This window comes from Heterocephalus glaber, unplaced genomic scaffold, assembly GCF_053883595.1.
Source record: "Heterocephalus glaber isolate CG9 unplaced genomic scaffold, H.glaber_assembly_v1.0 deba00001608, whole genome shotgun sequence".
Lineage (NCBI taxonomy): Eukaryota > Metazoa > Chordata > Mammalia > Rodentia > Bathyergidae > Heterocephalus > Heterocephalus glaber.
In genome coordinates this window covers 4890993-4907738 of record NW_028258379.1, presented here as the reverse complement: position 1 = coordinate 4907738, position 16746 = coordinate 4890993, and the positions used below count along the sequence as shown (strand labels likewise).

Below are 16746 nucleotides of genomic sequence, written 5' to 3'. Positions count from 1 at the left end.
GCCCATTTATCATTTTTTTACAGCAAAAGAAAAGCTCATGTTAAATAAAAATTCAAACAAGAATACAAAGGTACAGCCTATAAATGAAAAGGTCCTCTCTCTCCCTCCCCTCCCTTTGCTTGTCACCTAATCAATCATACTCACATACATTTAAAATATTTATTTTATATCCACAATAGGCCAGAAACTATACTAACAACTAGGCATAATGTAGGATTAAGACAGAGAGATCTACTTTTTTATATTATTAGAGATATTTTTCTATGGATGTAAAAACATAAAATATAGAAACACAACTGTTTCACAAATACAAATAGAATCACATTATTCACATTGTGCAACTTGCATTTCTTACTTTAGAATATAACTTGATCAAATTCTTTGATCCAATATTTACTTAATATAATTCTTTATTGAGAGAAGTATATTTTGAAAAAATTAAGAACCAAGTTATATCATGTAAAGGTACAAATTCCCAATGATGAATGTCATCATACTGTATACCTAAAATGCACCAACAAATTTAATGAATAAAAAGAGAGAAATGTATTTCGGCATGGTTGTATTTTCAGGATCTATGCTGTTGTGATGTATTATTATCGTAGTCCAAACTAGGTCTTGCATCATTAAAATACAGTTGTACTGGGCCGGGAATTTAGCTCAGTGGTTCTGCCACCTGCCTCGCGAGCTAAAGGTCCTGAGTTTGATCCCCCGTACCAAAAAAAAATAGAAAAGAAAAACAAATATAGTTATACCCTGTATAATGATGTTTAATCAGTGAGGGACAAAATACATGGTGGTGGCTTTTATTGTTATTGTTTTAGAAACATCTTTAAATAATTTTAAGTTTTAAAATATTTAAAAATATTTTAAAATATTGAATTTCCACCCTTTTCACTAAAATAAATTCCAAATAACAAAAAATGGAATTAGCAAAACACTGCCAGATGAAATGATGTCATTTTTTATTTTCATAAGTATATATTTTCAAAGCAATAAAAGTTATTTCTCTTATAAACAATAAAAACACAAGATGATGAAATATATACCTTTCAGAAATATAGATTTAGAAAAACAATGTAAATTCTGTGTCTCAGGAACTTCCCATCTTAGCCTAATGTATGCTCTGTAGATTTTATAGCTGAGCTGGGACTCAGTAAAAACCTCAATTATAACTTCCCTCCTAGGAGAACTAAGTAATACTGAAATACACTCAGCCTCACTGCTTATCCGTGAGAATACAGACAGACGGGGTTCTGAGGACATCACTCACCCGCCCTATATCAAGTAGGGAGGGGAAGCAGCTTGTTCCATGGGAGAAGTTTCAAAGCACAAATGGTGTAATCTTATGTTTCTACTGCACTGAGAGATGTGAGACTGAACTCACTGATGTCCCCATTGTCCTCTGATGCAAGAGAATACCCATTCTACAGCTGGGAAAATCTGTCCAAGAACGTCCTCTCATTAGGTATTTCAAGCTAAATCCCAGATGATCAGGGATCAGATACCATGCCATTTTTAAAACTCCAAATAAAGAAAATTAAAACTGTAGGCATATTACTACTTGTTTTAAAACTTTTTATTTAAAGCCTTTCTGTTTATATATTAAAACATGAGTCTACAACCAGAAAATGTCTGCTTAATATTTTTCCACTCTTACCTGCAAAGATTCTTCCAAGGAGCTATCCACAGCATCTCCATGTCTCAGGAGATCCAAGGCAGATTTGGTTTCTGCCTCCCAGATTTCCACTTGTCCAGCAAGTTTTTTGACCTCTTCAGCCACTTTCAGTCGTCCTTGGGATTCTTTATTGTCTCTTTCATGTTCTTCCATGGCCTATAACATTCAAAATTATCACTAAGAAATTGTCAACATTTACATTATAAAATAATTTTCCATTTTAAAAAGTTGCACTGCTCTCCTGAAGAACGTTAATTCAATCCATAGTCTTCTGTCACCTAACAGCAGGGATAAGCTGAGAAATGCATGGGGGGCAGCGGGTCACGGAGATTTAGCTCAGTGGTTCCACCGCCTACCTCGCAAGTACAGGGTCCGGAGTTCAATCCCCAGTACGAAAAAAAAAAAAAAAGTACAATTCAAGAAATGCATCAGTGAGGCAGTTCTGTTGTGTGACTATCACAAAGCAAATGGACACAAGCCTGGATGGTATCACTCACTACACACCCAGGCTACAGCCAGCTCTGTGTGTTCTGTAACTCGCCAACCCAAACTTCACTATGCAGGACATGACTGCATATTAATGATACACAACCTAGTTTGGACTGTAACACTTTGCAACAATATATATCCTTTAAAACTGAAAAGTTTGTTCACATCTATTATTTTAATTTTAATTTCTATCACTTAAATAGTATTATCTTCATTTACAAATAACAGCTTAGAAAATTAGACTTTTCATATTTCTAAGACTCATATACAACTAAATACAGGTGTCAATAATAGTTGCTATAACCTGCCATCAAAAAGAGACTCAAAATCATAAAAAATGAGGGCCAGGGATTTAGATCAGTGGTTTCGCCACCTGCTGCACAAGCACAAGGACCCGAGTTCAATCCCCAGTACCCAAAAAAAAAAATCATGAAAAATGACATCTTGTCCCATTAATAATTCTATAGGTTCATTCTATAGGTTCATATGCTACAGCTTTATGTGATAAATACAATCTCATTTTGTTTTAATCAGATCACACTGTAAATGCTCAGAACTATTGCATTTGAAAGCATATTGCATAAATTCAGATCTTTCTAGATTTTCCGTATTAGGCATTCTTTTCTGTTGTTTTTTTTGCTTGCTTGCTTGTTTGTTGTAGTGCTGGGTATTGAACCCTGGGCTCCCCAAACACTAGGCAAGCACAGTACCCCCGACCTAAACCCCAGCCCTGACCAGGCATTCTCATGGTTCGGAAGTGCAGCACCATTGTGGCAACTAGCCAAAGCCAGCTGAAATTACTTGCTTAAGGAAAACTGGGTAAGTTGGTGTTCTGTAGGAAGCACAGTTCAGAACCATGGGTATTATATCTTATGTATGTATGGGTTTTTTTCCTTTTCCACATTCATATCTATAATCTAAAGTCTTCCAAATTAAAAAAAAAGCACAATGAATATTTGTCCCCATTTTAGAAAAAGAAAGCAAGACACAAAGAGTTCAGGAGCTAACCTAAAGTTAGCCTATTTCTGAGAACTATCAGAAGCCATCTAAAAAAATATCCACTCAATTGACACCACTCGGAAGCCCCACCCACTTCTGCTGGGGGGGGCCCTCCACGTGGGAGGAGGTGCACAGCACTTTCCGGCAAGTGGCTGCCCCAGGAAGGGAACCACCCATACGTTTCCTGGAAAATGTTCGTATTGTAACTGTTATCTAATATTCCACACACTTACCGCTATTTCAACAATATGGTGTTTTAAAAGGCAAAGCAGCAAAGGTAAATTATTCCTACAAACTGTAACTATTTTACCTTTAAATTTTGATTGTGATTTTCAGGAAATTCTACTGACGAATCCATTGAAAAATCAACAGTTGGTTTTTCTTCTTTAGATAGTAGAGTATTTCCAGAATCTTCAGGAATGGGCTGATCCTGTTTTTTTGTAAGTGGTAGTTTCATTTCCTATATAAATTTCATGAAATTTAACGCTCATATTTCTTTTGTAGGCTAATATATAAAAGTCAGTGGACATAATATATTCAAACATATTTTGGGGGTTTATCAGTCAAAAACAATATTATAAAATGGGGAATGTCTCAGAAAACACCTAAGTCTCAAATTGTTAATAAGAAGGAAAAGAATAAATTAAAAATATTTATTATAAGTCTGCTTTTTGAGGCACTATGTAAATATGAAGATAAGTGAGTATATGTTCTCAAGCAGTTTGAAATCTAACAGGCGAAATTATGTTTATTCTATTGGTGATAAATGAATTTCAACTAAAAAGCTGTACATAGAAAGAATCCAAGAATTAAAAGTGGTCTTAGATATACACCAAGAGAAATTAAAACATAAGTCTGCACAGACACTTATATGCTAATGTCAATATGCACACTGTTCATAATAGCTAAAAAAGTGGAAAGAACCCAAATGTACATCAACTAGTGAATAATGAAAAAGTGGTATATCCATACAATAGACTATTTTTCTTTAACAAAAAGAAATGAAGCACATATAATTAATATGGATAAACCTTTAAAACATTATGTCAAGCAAAAATAAGCCAGTCACAAGAGACCACTTATTGTATGATTCCTTTTTTGTGAAATATCCAGAACAGGCCAATGTATAGAGAAAGGGAGTAGATCAGTGATTGCCTAGGAATGGGAGGTTTGGGAAGAAATAGGGAGTGACTGTTAAAGGGTGCAGGGCTTCTTCAAGACCTGATGAGTGTGTTCTGATTGGTTATGCTAGTAGCTGTACAACTCTGTGCATGTGTAAACAACACTGAGCCATACACACTAAACCAGTGAATTGTATGGCATGTGAATTATATCTCAATAAAGCTGTTGAAAGAAACAAAGGAAGCAAGGAAGGGAAAGAGGGAGGGAAGGGAGGGAGGGAAGAAGGAAAAATTCAAAGAAATAACTTACAAGTGGAGTTTTAGTAATAAACTTTCTCCATCTTTTATTCAGTCTTCGCAATTCTTTAGAAATAGATGATCTCACTTCATCATTGCTGACTCCAATTAAGAAATGTCCCACTTCATTTAAAGTAGCATGGTCAGCGTTCCATTGGGATAGTGTCTCAAAGGAAACCTACATAACATATAAGCAACATAAATAGAGTGGGCACTTGACTTACGAACTCAATCTGCTCCTGAGGGCTGGTTGTAACTCAAGTTAGTTGTAAGTCATCCAGCTGAGATCTGGATGTTTATCTGGGTACATGCTATAGATAACAAGAGGCAGATGAATCTTCCATTAACCTAATTAGCCCAAGTTGTTCATATGTCAGGTCGGTTGTAACTTGAGGGTCCACTGTATTTAGGAGTATATTTGTCTTTCTATGATCTATAATAACCTCTACTGAGGCTAATTCGAAGCAAAACCAAGAGTGAAGGTCTTCACAGAGACTTGGACTCTGCCCTTATAGACGGAACTCTTTCTAACTGCGGGCTGCAGGTACTCAGCACCTGCTCTTACTCCTGGTCCTGGACTCCCAGGAAGCATTTGCTCTTATCTTTCTGAGGGGTTGATGAGCTTACAGAACAGGTTCTTGGGCTTTCTCAATGCTTCAGCAATTTTTTCACACAATTATCCAATAGTTCCCATTCTTTTTTTTTTTTTTTTGCTACCAGGGATCGAACTCGGGACCATGCACTTGCGAGGCAGGGGGCGGCACCACTGAGCTAAATCCCCAGCCTAGGAATTTATTTTAAATGTGCCTGCGAGGTATCCAGTCCCACAAGCCTTTTATTACCTCTTGTAAAAGCTTAGCAATGCAGTATATTTTCTAAAAGCTCTACTGTATACATAAACTGAACCCCAATAAAGCTCTGTGTGTAAAACCTATAATGTAGAGAAAATGTCTTTCTGGCAATTATATCAAGAAGCAGCTAAACCTCTTCTAAGACCTAGGAGAATTTCCCAAAAGACGTGTTTGCAGTTTTCTAGATTTTTATCTTTGGACTGAAAATGAGAATTCCCAAACAAAACAAAGTAAAAAAGTCAAAGTGAAATGGTGTCATCAAACTGCAAATACCTCTGTAGCTTCTCCCTTCTTTGTGTCCTCAAAACAAGCCTTTAGTGAGCGAAGGTTTGCCAAGTAAGTAGTCCAACATGCCAGGACCTTTTGCAGAGTTGATTTCACATTCTCTGTATTTTTTCTGCATACGCAAATATTCTGTTCCATGATCATGTATTGCTCATTAATAGTTTCACATTTGCCAGCTACAGCATTAGCAAAACAAGAAAGTAATGTTAGCAAACAGCTTTTTCTTAATACTGTTAAAAAAGCATTTGGATATTAACGGACAGTAGCAAAATAAACATGTTTTCTGACAATATCAAAAATGAAAGCATAGCTAGGCATACTGGTGCATCCTTGTAATCACAGCATTCTAAGAGGTTAAGGCAGGGTGGCAAGTTCAAGCACAACTCAGGCAACTTAGCAACCCAGCAGGACCCTGTCTCAAAAAAAAAATTTTTTTTTAAAGGGCTGGAGATGCAGCTTATGGCCAAGGCCCTGGGTTCAATCCTTACTACTGTTGTCAATCAATCCATCAATCCATCAGCAAGCAAGCAAGAACTTTCCAAGGAAAATATACATATAAAACTAATCTCTAAAACTTTAAAGTAGAAAGATGAAATCTTATTTTTAAGTGGTGGTTATTCCATCAAAAAAGTAACTGAATCACTTTACCCAAATTCTTATACATTTCTTCACATCTTTGAAAAGAAATGTCAAGTTGAGTTAGGAACTCTTTTTCTTCAATAAATTTCTGTGAAGAAAAGGAAAAATAATGGATGATATTTTACATTTTAAAATATGCTAAGATATCAAGTTATTGATGAAGCACACGGCAGCCAAACTTTTTTAGTACTTTAATAATATGCATTTGAGTAGAAAAAGAGAAAGGGTAGTTTATGAAGGAAGAGTTGAGATTTAGGAGATGTAACTATGAGTAGTCACTGTATAATTATGACACAGGACAAGATTTAATGCAGGGAGATATAAGTCTACAATGGTTTTGCTCTTGTGGGAAAAGTCAAGCTAACTATAGCAATTTCAAAATCTCCTACTCCATATATTTATTAATATGCATAGTTTTATCAGCTGATCTTTCAGGTGTGTTATTAATATTAGGCTTTTGTTAGACATATTATGTTAAAAATTCCTGCCATCCACCACACAGAACACCTGAGAAACTACCATTAACTAAACTCTGCTACAGAAAAGTACTGAGCTAATTCAAATTCATGGGGCTGGGGATTTAGCTCAATGGTTTCGCCGCCTGCTGCACAAGCGCAAGGACCCAAGTTCGATCCCCAGTACCAAAAAACAAACAAACAAACAAAACTCGTATTTGCTGTACACTTACTACTTGGCCAATGAACTATTACAATTAAGTAGAAAAATGAAAATTCAAAGAAGGTTAAAGAAATAAAAATACTCCAAATGTAGTTTAGAATGATGCTTCTTGTTCTGGAACATACAATGCTTAAACTATGAACTGTAAATAAATTTCTCTTCACAATTTTTTTCAATTTTGCATTGAAATTTACAGCCTTGGATTTCTCCTTTTTTTCCCCTTATTTCCAAAAACAGAGAAACTGAAAGAAGGATCGGGCCCAGGTGCAGACATGACATTTCTGTAATGGTTCAGTTTTAATTTAAACCTGAAATCACATCTATATTTAACTCACTTGAAACATTTTTTCCTATAAATTGGAAGGGTTAAAACCAAAAAAACCATCAAGACAAAACTGAAAATGTATTATTTTTCCCACAATTAAAAATTAAGAGGCTAAGATCAAAAAACTTTTTGAATGAAACGACAAATTAGAAAAAGAAAAATATATGAGACAAAAATTTCAAATAAAAGAGGAATTTTTAATAGAAAAAACACTGAAATCTTCTCTGTTGTATTAATTGTCCTGGCTAACTCAATTTTGTAAACAACTACCTTTTCTTACCATTCCCCCTGCCTGCTACTTGCCTACCTGCAATTGTTTTTTCCAGGAATTACTGACACTACTAAGAGGGCAGGGGATTTAGCTCACTGGTTCTGCCACCTGCCTTGCAAGCGCAAGGTCCAGAGTTCGATCTTCGGTTCAAAAACTAAAAGAGAGAACATGAAGCTACTAAGAGCTGCCAACCAAACCTACCGCCAAATCTGAAGAACTGGTGAGAAACTGTGCCAGGGAAAAATGCCAACCCAGCACCCAGACATGAAAAAGTTGCCTGAGACAAAGTACAACAGCTTACATGCCAGTCTTCCAGCAATAATTCCACGGATTCTTTGTTCCCATATTTGATGTTCCAAACATCCAATTTTGACTTCACTTCATCCAGCAAACCAAGAATTGAGCACTTATGGTAATGAAATTCGAGAAGTGGAATGAATTTTTTCTCCAAAATGTTGTTGAGTCTGGAAAATAGTGCAGGTTTTAGAATTTAACTTGATAGAGCCCCCCTTCCCCCTTTTAAAGCAATTTAAAACAAACATGGCAAGTTAGAAAACAACCACTTCTAAGGTACAAATACCTAAATGATTCCCTACTGAGAAATCTTGTAATAAAATATTGGTCAACAAGATATCTTAGTAATCTGGAAAACTACAATCTACAATCCAAACTACAAATTGGAACTACAATTTAAAAGTGTACATATTAAAGCAGTTTTCATTATTATGGCTAACTCCCTCTTATTCTAATAAGTTACTTACGAATAATAAGAAAAAAAGATGATGTAGACAAATACCAATTAAATAACCTTTATGTTGATAGCATTCTACAGTATATAAAGTGCTTCCAGATTTGATCCAATACCCTTGTGAGATATGGACAGAGTGATTTTAATTATGCTATATTCACAAATGAGAAAACAAGCTCAAAAGAACAAAGTTCACATCATAGCATTCTACCATCCAATAAAAAATGATGCTAAGGGCTGGGGAAGTAGCTCTGTGGTGCGGCACCTGCCTGGCAGGCACAAGGTCCTGAGTTCAATTCCCGGTACCAGAAAAAATAAAAACTGATGCTAGCACAATACAAGGCTACCTAAAACATGAAGTTATTGTTGTCAAGATTTAAAAGATTTCGCCGCCTGCCTTGCAAGCTCAAGGACCCGAGTTCGATCCCCGGTACCAAAAAAAACAGATTTAAAAGAGAAAAGTTATCAAGTCATCCAAGTATCCACATTTTTGTGGTTCCTTTGGTGTCATACTATTGCTGAAACATAAACAGTGGCAGCAGTTGTAAAATGATGGTGTTACTAACCGACTTTTCATTTCCTCCAATTTGTTAGGTGGTACCAATGGCAAATGTTCCTCATCTTTATTTTCAAAGGCCAGGAGAATATTCGAATGATACTCAAATCTATCCTTCAGATTCTGAAAAGAAACGTAGCATGACATAAACCAGATTTATTGCCAAACACTATAAATGAATTTGCTTATCTATTCACATTATGTTTTCTTTCAAAAGAGTAATAAATCGGGCCGGGGATTTAGCTCAGTGGTTTTGCCGCCTGCTGTGCAAGTGCAAGGACCTGAGTTAGATCCCCAGTACCAAAAAAAAAAAAGTCATAAATCCCCTTTCTAACTAAAATTTTATGGATAAATATTTTAACATAAATCTTTTAAGCAGACTGCAGTTTCTTTGGTAAAAACCATTATCAAAATCTTTTGTTTACTGGTGCAGTTTCCATTCCTTTGGGAGCTCAAATGCTACAGATCTCAGTTATCAAATTCATTCACACCATTTTAGGGAGAACCCAATCTCTCATTTTAAACCAGTCTCCCCCACCCCAGCCTTTTTCTGGTCAGTTGCTTAGAACCTACTGGACTCTATTCTTATTGTTTTGCCCTTGAACAAGCACAATAGTCATGAACATGAAAATGTCTTCTGGATCCTCAAGATCCCAGCGAAAGCATTCTACATCACCCTCAGATACTGCTGTATTTGCCCTTCTTTCTATGACAAAATCTTCCTCAAGAACAGACCCTAACCCAGTACTGGCTTTCCATGTCTCTTCTGCTTTTCCAACCTTAAATGAAGTCATTTTCTCCTGGGTCAGAGTCACGGGTTCAGAGGAATCCTGGGAGGCCTGCAATTCTTTCTCCACCAGCTCCTCTACCTCCCGAAGACAGTCCTCGATTTCATGGAGGGGCAGGGGCAAGGCATCATCTAGCTTTGTCTTCTGTGCATTAATCTGAAAACAAGGGAAGAGGTCCTTCAGCAGAACTTTCCTAGCTTACTTCTTTACTTACAGTACAATACATTCTTTAAAGTTTCCCTGCAAGCCAAGACTGACACATGGGATCCATTAGTCAAGGAAATCTTTATCAACAGATAAAAGTTCTAAATATCATTTAGCTACTTGCAGATCAAGAATGTAATCTGTTCAAAAGCTGTAGGAAAAGAAGGCACCAGAAGAGGGAATGTTTGGATAAATTCATAATAAGTTATATGGGGAAAATTCAAACTATTTAAAGCACTGCTGTAAGCAGGGCCAGTCATAATCAAGGACCGTCATTTGAAATCTTTATGTCCTTGTATTCTTTGACATTGTAACTTCACTTTCCACACAGATTTAGAGATTATTTTCCCTGCTGGCCTTAAACATGTGTTCACATTAGATATCTCCATTTTATCTCCTACAATCTGTCCTTCCCCAGCCTCCCAGTCCAGCCAGACCTCTCCCTTCCTGGCCTTCCTGCCACACCCCACATGCACAGGAGTCACACAATCCCCACAGCTCCTTTTTCTCCAAACACTCATGTGCTCTCCTGCCTTCGCCTTCAAGGTTGCTGCCCTTCGATCCAGGTTTTCCTGCCTTCTGAACACCACGGAACTCACACAATCATTCATTCATTGGTGAGGAAACATTTACAGACAACCTACTGTGAAGGACTGAGGGATAAAGCACATGCATGGGACCACGGGACGCTGTGCTACAGCCGGGACCAAATTATACACACCACTGGTGACCTGGACGTCCCTTAACTACACCCACTGCACTCCAAAATAAAAGCAAGAAACAGGGCCAGGGATTTAGCTCAGTGGTGCTGCCCCTGCCTCGCAAGTGCGAGGTCATGAATTCAATCCCCAGTACCGCAGAAATGACATGTAACTCAACTTACACAGTTGAAATATGTGTGTGTATGTGTGTTTGTAAATTCAAAGTGTATTTTACAAAAATATGTAAAACAAAAGGGTACATATTAAACACTTCAAAAATGACTGCCTCAGAAGAAATGGGAATGAATAGAAAGTGTGAATATAAAAGAAAAAAGCACACAATAAAACAAACGAATCAAAACAAGAGCAGGACCTTGCCCAGACCCCTGTGCCAGGGATGGATGGAAGAGTAAAGTTTAGCAGGACTCCTTTGGTCAAAAGGCCAGTTAGAGAAATGAAGGACAAAGCTCTGCCCTGAGGCCCCTCTGGGGAGCATCAGACAAGTCCAGGCCTAGGAAGATGTGGCCGTGACTCTCGGGGAGCACCCTACAATCACTGCAGCTGCATTTCTTAAGCACAATAAAAATCCACCTCCAAGGCCCCTCTCTTCTGGACAGTAGCACCAATCCATCAAGAATAGGACTTTTTAGCAGCGTGACTCACTTTTGCCTTTGTGACCCTCCTAACCTGACCCAAAGACACTCCTCTGAACTTCAAGCACAAACCAAAATTTGTTTTCCACCAATAACTTACTCTGATGAAAAGTATGAGTCTGAAGCCTGTATGTTCTCTTTCTATGATCTGGATCTACCAAACGAATCATTACTATTCTGAGTTAAATTGTTTTCAACCAGAGGAAAGAGTGGGCAAACTTCATATATTACATGGGTTATTTGATTCATTATTCATTCATTCAAGAATGTAAACAAAATTCAACACCTCAGATACACAGAATGAGGCCAGGAATTGGGTAAGCAGCTCAGTGGCAGAGCACTTGTCTGGCATGTGTAAGGCCCTAGGTTCAGTCCCCAGTACCACAGAAAACAAAAGAAGAAAAAACCACATTCGATAAGGTGGTCAAATGTACCTATTCACACAATAGAAGCATTAAATACTATAGGTTTTACATTTTGCTTTGTCTTTTTTTTTTTTTTTTTGCCTTGCAAGTTTATTCTCTCCAAGACATATTACAAGAACAATCCTACAATTGTAATACAACCGTAAATCATTAACTATATGCCATCAAGACTCTGGCAATAATGTTTTCTTTTTCTTTTTAATTAGATTTAATTTTTTTGGGGGGTACTGGGGATCGAACTCAGGACCTTGCTCTTGCAAGGCCGGTGCAGTGCCACTGAGCTAAATCCCCGACCCAATAATGTTTTCATTATTGCAAATTTTTAACAGAAGCAAGTTGGCATGGGTTCTCCCCCTCCCTCCCTTCTGTGACGCCAGAACTGGAACTCAGGGCCTTGCCCATGCTAGACAAGCATTCTACCACTGAGCTACATCCCAGCCCTTACCATGTGATTTTACTATACCTATTTGTGTATTTGCCAAAAAAAAAATAAAAATAGCTATAAAATTGATAAGTTCTTGGGTTAAAGAGAAGCTTAGAACCAAAACTCTTAATTCAATGATAATTCTTTGCACAACTCGGAGAAAGCTGTATGAAACATTCATTTTGAATAAAATCAAATCCATCAAACTCAAGGTCACACACAAAATATTTATGGAGCAAACACAAGAGGAAAAACCAAGGCAATGTTTGCCTTCCATTCCTTCCTCACTTAACACAGAAAGCAGGCTCCATACTTCCTGTCTCAGTCAGTTAGTTCTGAATTTGGCTGAAAATTTATGTAAGATCTTACCAGGTTAAAATCAGATATTGCTGCTCTTCTCCACAGTCAACTTAAACCACTTACTAGGATCCTTTCAATGGTTTAAGGTATCTGTGTTCTCAAACTATCGAACCAAATGCTCTCTGGATGATATTAACGCTTACACACCTGATGACTTGAAAATCAGCGTGTCTCATTCTGCCCCACCAAGAAAATGAGTTGCCGTCTACCTGACTAAAGAACAGATTTCCAAGATATTATCAATTCGCAGCACTTAATTGTGCAAAGTAATTCTTTTTGTGGTTTTCCCCATCATTTAGTGTAATTTTTCCAAATTATTTTCCATTAAATTAAGCCGAGTCTCTACAGCCTGGAGAAGCATGAGCAGCACAGGCAGCATCTTCATCCTTCCCTTTGTCCTGGGAAGGAGCCAGCGCAGATGGCTCCTGTGCCCCCACGAGAGTCAGGCTCCGAGCAGCGCTCAGCAGGTGCAGGCAAGGCAGTGATGCCCACGCAGTGATTCCTGGAGCCCCACTTCCCTGCAGCTCGCCCTCCACAAGGGCGGTTCTGCTAAGCTACTGGACAGTGATGTGACACACTTGGTAAACGGCACAGCGAACATATTCTTAAAACAACCTAAAAAAAAAAAACAACCTGTCCCTCCTGACAGCCACACTTCCCCTATGCAGGGCCAGTGCAAGGGGTTTTGACTTCCTGGGCTATGAAATCTCTCTGTAAGTTCATTAAAATGATTGAACTCCAAGGGCAGGAGATTTAGCTCAGTGGCACTGAGCCTGTCTGGCAGCACAAGGTCCTGAGTTTAACCCCTAGTTCCACACACAAAAAAAGAATAAATTCCCCTTTAATGAACTCGGTAAATTCATTACAAAAATTATTTCATTATCCACTTAAAATGTTATGATCAGTGGACTATACCTCAATAACGGTTTTAAAAATGAAGGCAAAATACAGACACTTAGAGATCAAGAGATCAAGGAAAACTAAGCAAAGTTGTTGTCACTGTTTATAAGAGTAAATTAAGTCTTTAGGCAGAGGGAAGTGGCTCAATGGAAGCTAAAAATCAATAGGAAGAATTAGAAATGGTAAACATCTAGAAGAATATGAAAAACTACTTAATTTTTTCTCTTAAATTCTTTGAAATACATGGCTGCTTATATGAAATTTATGTGCCATCTCAACTGTACAACCGAGGCACCTTAAAATATATGGCTGATTAGAGTGAAAAAAATTATACCGTGGTATAAACTATGTTTGTGTCATATATATAACAATATAACCTATGTAAAACAATTAAAGCATAAAGAATTGGAGATAAGTAAATCAGTTTGACTGCAAGATCTTTACATGTCAAAAGAAGCTGCACAGGGCTGGGGATTTAGCTGAGCGGTTCCATTGCCTGCCTCATAAGCGCAAGGAACCGAGTTCCATCCCTGGTACAAAAGAAAAAAAAAGTAGAGAAAAGAAACTGTACAACTAAATAGACTTAAAAGTTTAGAGTGGATAGTGTAATCTCTAGAGCAAACACAAAAGCATGATATGAAAAAGTAGAGTCAAAATGTTAACAGAAAGCTGGGCAACATGGCACACCCCTATAATCCTATAATCCCAGCACTCTGGGAGGCTGAGGCCGGAGGATCACAAGTTTGAACCTAGTCTGGGGAATTTAGCAACTTGGTAAGACCCTGTCTCAAAATTAAAAACTAAAATTAAGTTTAAAAAGGATTGAAGATGTAGTTCAGTGTGAAGACCCTGGGTTCAATCCCCAGTACAGCAAAAAACAGAAAAAAAATTAGTAAATCTAACTGCTATCCAAATGTTACCATGGAAAAAGGTAAGAATACTATCCCACTTCCTGAGGAAGCACCTCGTCTGTCTTTCACAGACTTCCTCACAGAAGTCTACAGTAAAGTCTTCAGCAACACAACCAAGCTGCTCTCTGAACGTTCTTCACCAGGGCAGGGCAGGGCAGTCACCTGGTGGTGCAGACCATCCCAGCATCTCCCAACTGTCCATGGCCTTCACCCGGCTCCCGCACATTTGCCTTTAGGGACAGAACATTCATGAAGGATATTTTCCTTCACTGAATGACTCCATAAAGGACAGCAGACTCTATCATTAGAAGACTATTTTGAAGACTGAAACACTTATTCCATTTTTGAAATATACTCCGCTATTTTAAAGTCTACAGCTGAAGATAATATTTAAGTTTTGACTTAAGAGAAAGGTGCAGTCCCCGAATCCAGCATTCTCTCTCTGAGCTGGTTTCTGGGCACGACATAATGACACTGCTTTTAGTCTGTGACCTCTGTCAGTACTGTTGGGTGTCCACAGGAATGGAGCAGCAGAACCACCTAGATCTAGAGGACAGATCAGGATACCACCTGCAAAACGTGGCTGGGTTTGTTCTCCCCAAATATATGTTCACAACAAAATGACTGAGTGGGTTTGAGAACTATATCACAGCAGCTATGCACAATGATTCTCAAAGTGCTTATGACTGAGCTTGAGCCAGCCCTTCCCAATTGTTTTTATCTTGACTAAAGACCACTTTCTTCCTGCCCTCAAAAATTTAATAGTGCTTTTCCTGGTTCATATTTGTATGAAATATTAATGTTTAGGAGTCATCAGTTCCATAAATGTTACTTAAAGTATAACTACTGAGTCATTCTCATTCAATTTTAGGCAAGCTGGGTACAATGGGACACGCTGTAGTCCCAGCTATTTGGAAGGCTGAGGCAGGAAGATCATTTATTTGATCCTAGGAGCTCGAGACCAGGATGGGCAGTAAAGTGAGACCCTGTTTCCAAAAACAACAACAACAAATGCAAAGCTATTAGTGGTTATGGACATTTAGGCCCTCTAACCCCTACTGTCTTCATCTGTAAAACTGAAATAATAATCCAAACTCAGCAAGATTCTTAACCTATAAAGTGCTTATTGGCAAGGGCCAGGGACACGGCAGATGTTCCAAATGTGGAGCGAATAATGGTGGTCATTATTCCCCAAAGGAAGTCTTGGTTGAAGACCTGTCCTGAAATTCTAGGATGTCCACGGCTGACTTCCTGATTTTTCCTTTTCTGGTGAACAGCATTTTCTGCTAGAAACCGGGGGCTGGGTGGCTTTTAATGTGAGGAAACAGTAAATATCCCAGGCTTTATGGGCTGTGCAGTCTCTCTCCTAGCTACTCAAGTCAGGTTGTGGAGTGACCATACTTAAACAAGCATGGCTGTAGTCTAGGACCATTTTATTTACAAGAATAGGTATCAGGGCGCATGGGCTGCAGTCTGCCAATGCTTGCTGGGGAACCACACTACTCAGTAATGCAAAGAGCAGGACTGGCAGAGCAGGAGTTGTGTTCCAATGCAGTCTCAGGCCCTGCTCCAGAACTGGTGGGTCCAAATACGCATTTTAACAGGATTACCTGTGACTCATATGTGCCTTCATCTTTCAGGAGCCCTAAAACCCAGGGTGGATTTAATGTTAAATATTCAACTCCAAAAGAGCTTTCCAAAAATGTATTTACTACTCTTCCCTAGAAGAATAAACAAAAAGCAGATGTTCAACATCACACTTACATGATACTTTTTAAAGCAGGCCTAATTTTCTGTGTCCTTTTGTACCTGCTGTAGTTTGTTTCCCTTGCAGGTTTAGCCAGGCCATTGCACCTTCTGCCTCGCCCTGTGATTCACACACACACACACACACACACACACATGTATGTGCACGCACACACACATGCACTTAGACTATATGAGGATTTTTTTAACAATACAATTAACAACTTAAAATTTCTGTGAAATAATGTCACCATTATACACCGATGATTCATTATGCTAAAGAGTAATCCTGCTTGTTTCTGTAACACCTTAAATCTTAAAATAGATTGAAACTAGCATCTGAACATCATAATGTGCTTTAAAAAGGAGTGAGGGTAAGCAACATCCCCTTTTATCCTGCCTATCCATTTCCATTATTCTGCAATTTTAGAGAACATTATTCTAAATCACTGCTTCACAAGAGGCATTTTAGAAGTGTTTTCCAATAAATCTAAATAGGAGATGTTCACTCTCGAAAGAAAGGAGATATAAAAAATAAATCTTGAACATTTTAAAGGTCCTAAAATAACACTCCCGAAGGTTTGGGTTATGCTAGCATGCAGATATTAGCAACAATTACTTCTGCTTACATTCTTGCTTAGGTGGAAGCTTGCTTAGGTGGAGCAGATTTTACTGCTAAAGGATAAGGCAGAAGTTA

At 38.0% G+C, this 16746-nt stretch overlaps 1 protein-coding gene across 7 annotated transcripts in view; it reads right to left on the bottom strand.

The window, feature by feature from the left end:
• Syne2 (spectrin repeat containing nuclear envelope protein 2) overlaps positions 1-16746 on the bottom strand; it is a 335155-nt gene that overhangs the window by 230693 nt on the left and 87716 nt on the right. For all 7 annotated transcript variants that reach the window (XM_013067744.3, XM_021247771.2, XM_087195248.1 and 4 more), the window contains 8 exons: positions 9717-9881; positions 8948-9060; positions 7935-8097; positions 6369-6447; positions 5709-5896; positions 4598-4762; positions 3477-3626; positions 1661-1834 (listed from right to left, as the gene is read on the bottom strand). In XM_013067744.3, the coding sequence (XP_012923198.2) occupies positions 1661-1834; positions 3477-3626; positions 4598-4762; positions 5709-5896; positions 6369-6447; positions 7935-8097; positions 8948-9060; positions 9717-9881 (1197 nt within the window). The remainder of the gene's footprint in view (positions 1-1660; positions 1835-3476; positions 3627-4597; positions 4763-5708; positions 5897-6368; positions 6448-7934; positions 8098-8947; positions 9061-9716; positions 9882-16746) is intronic.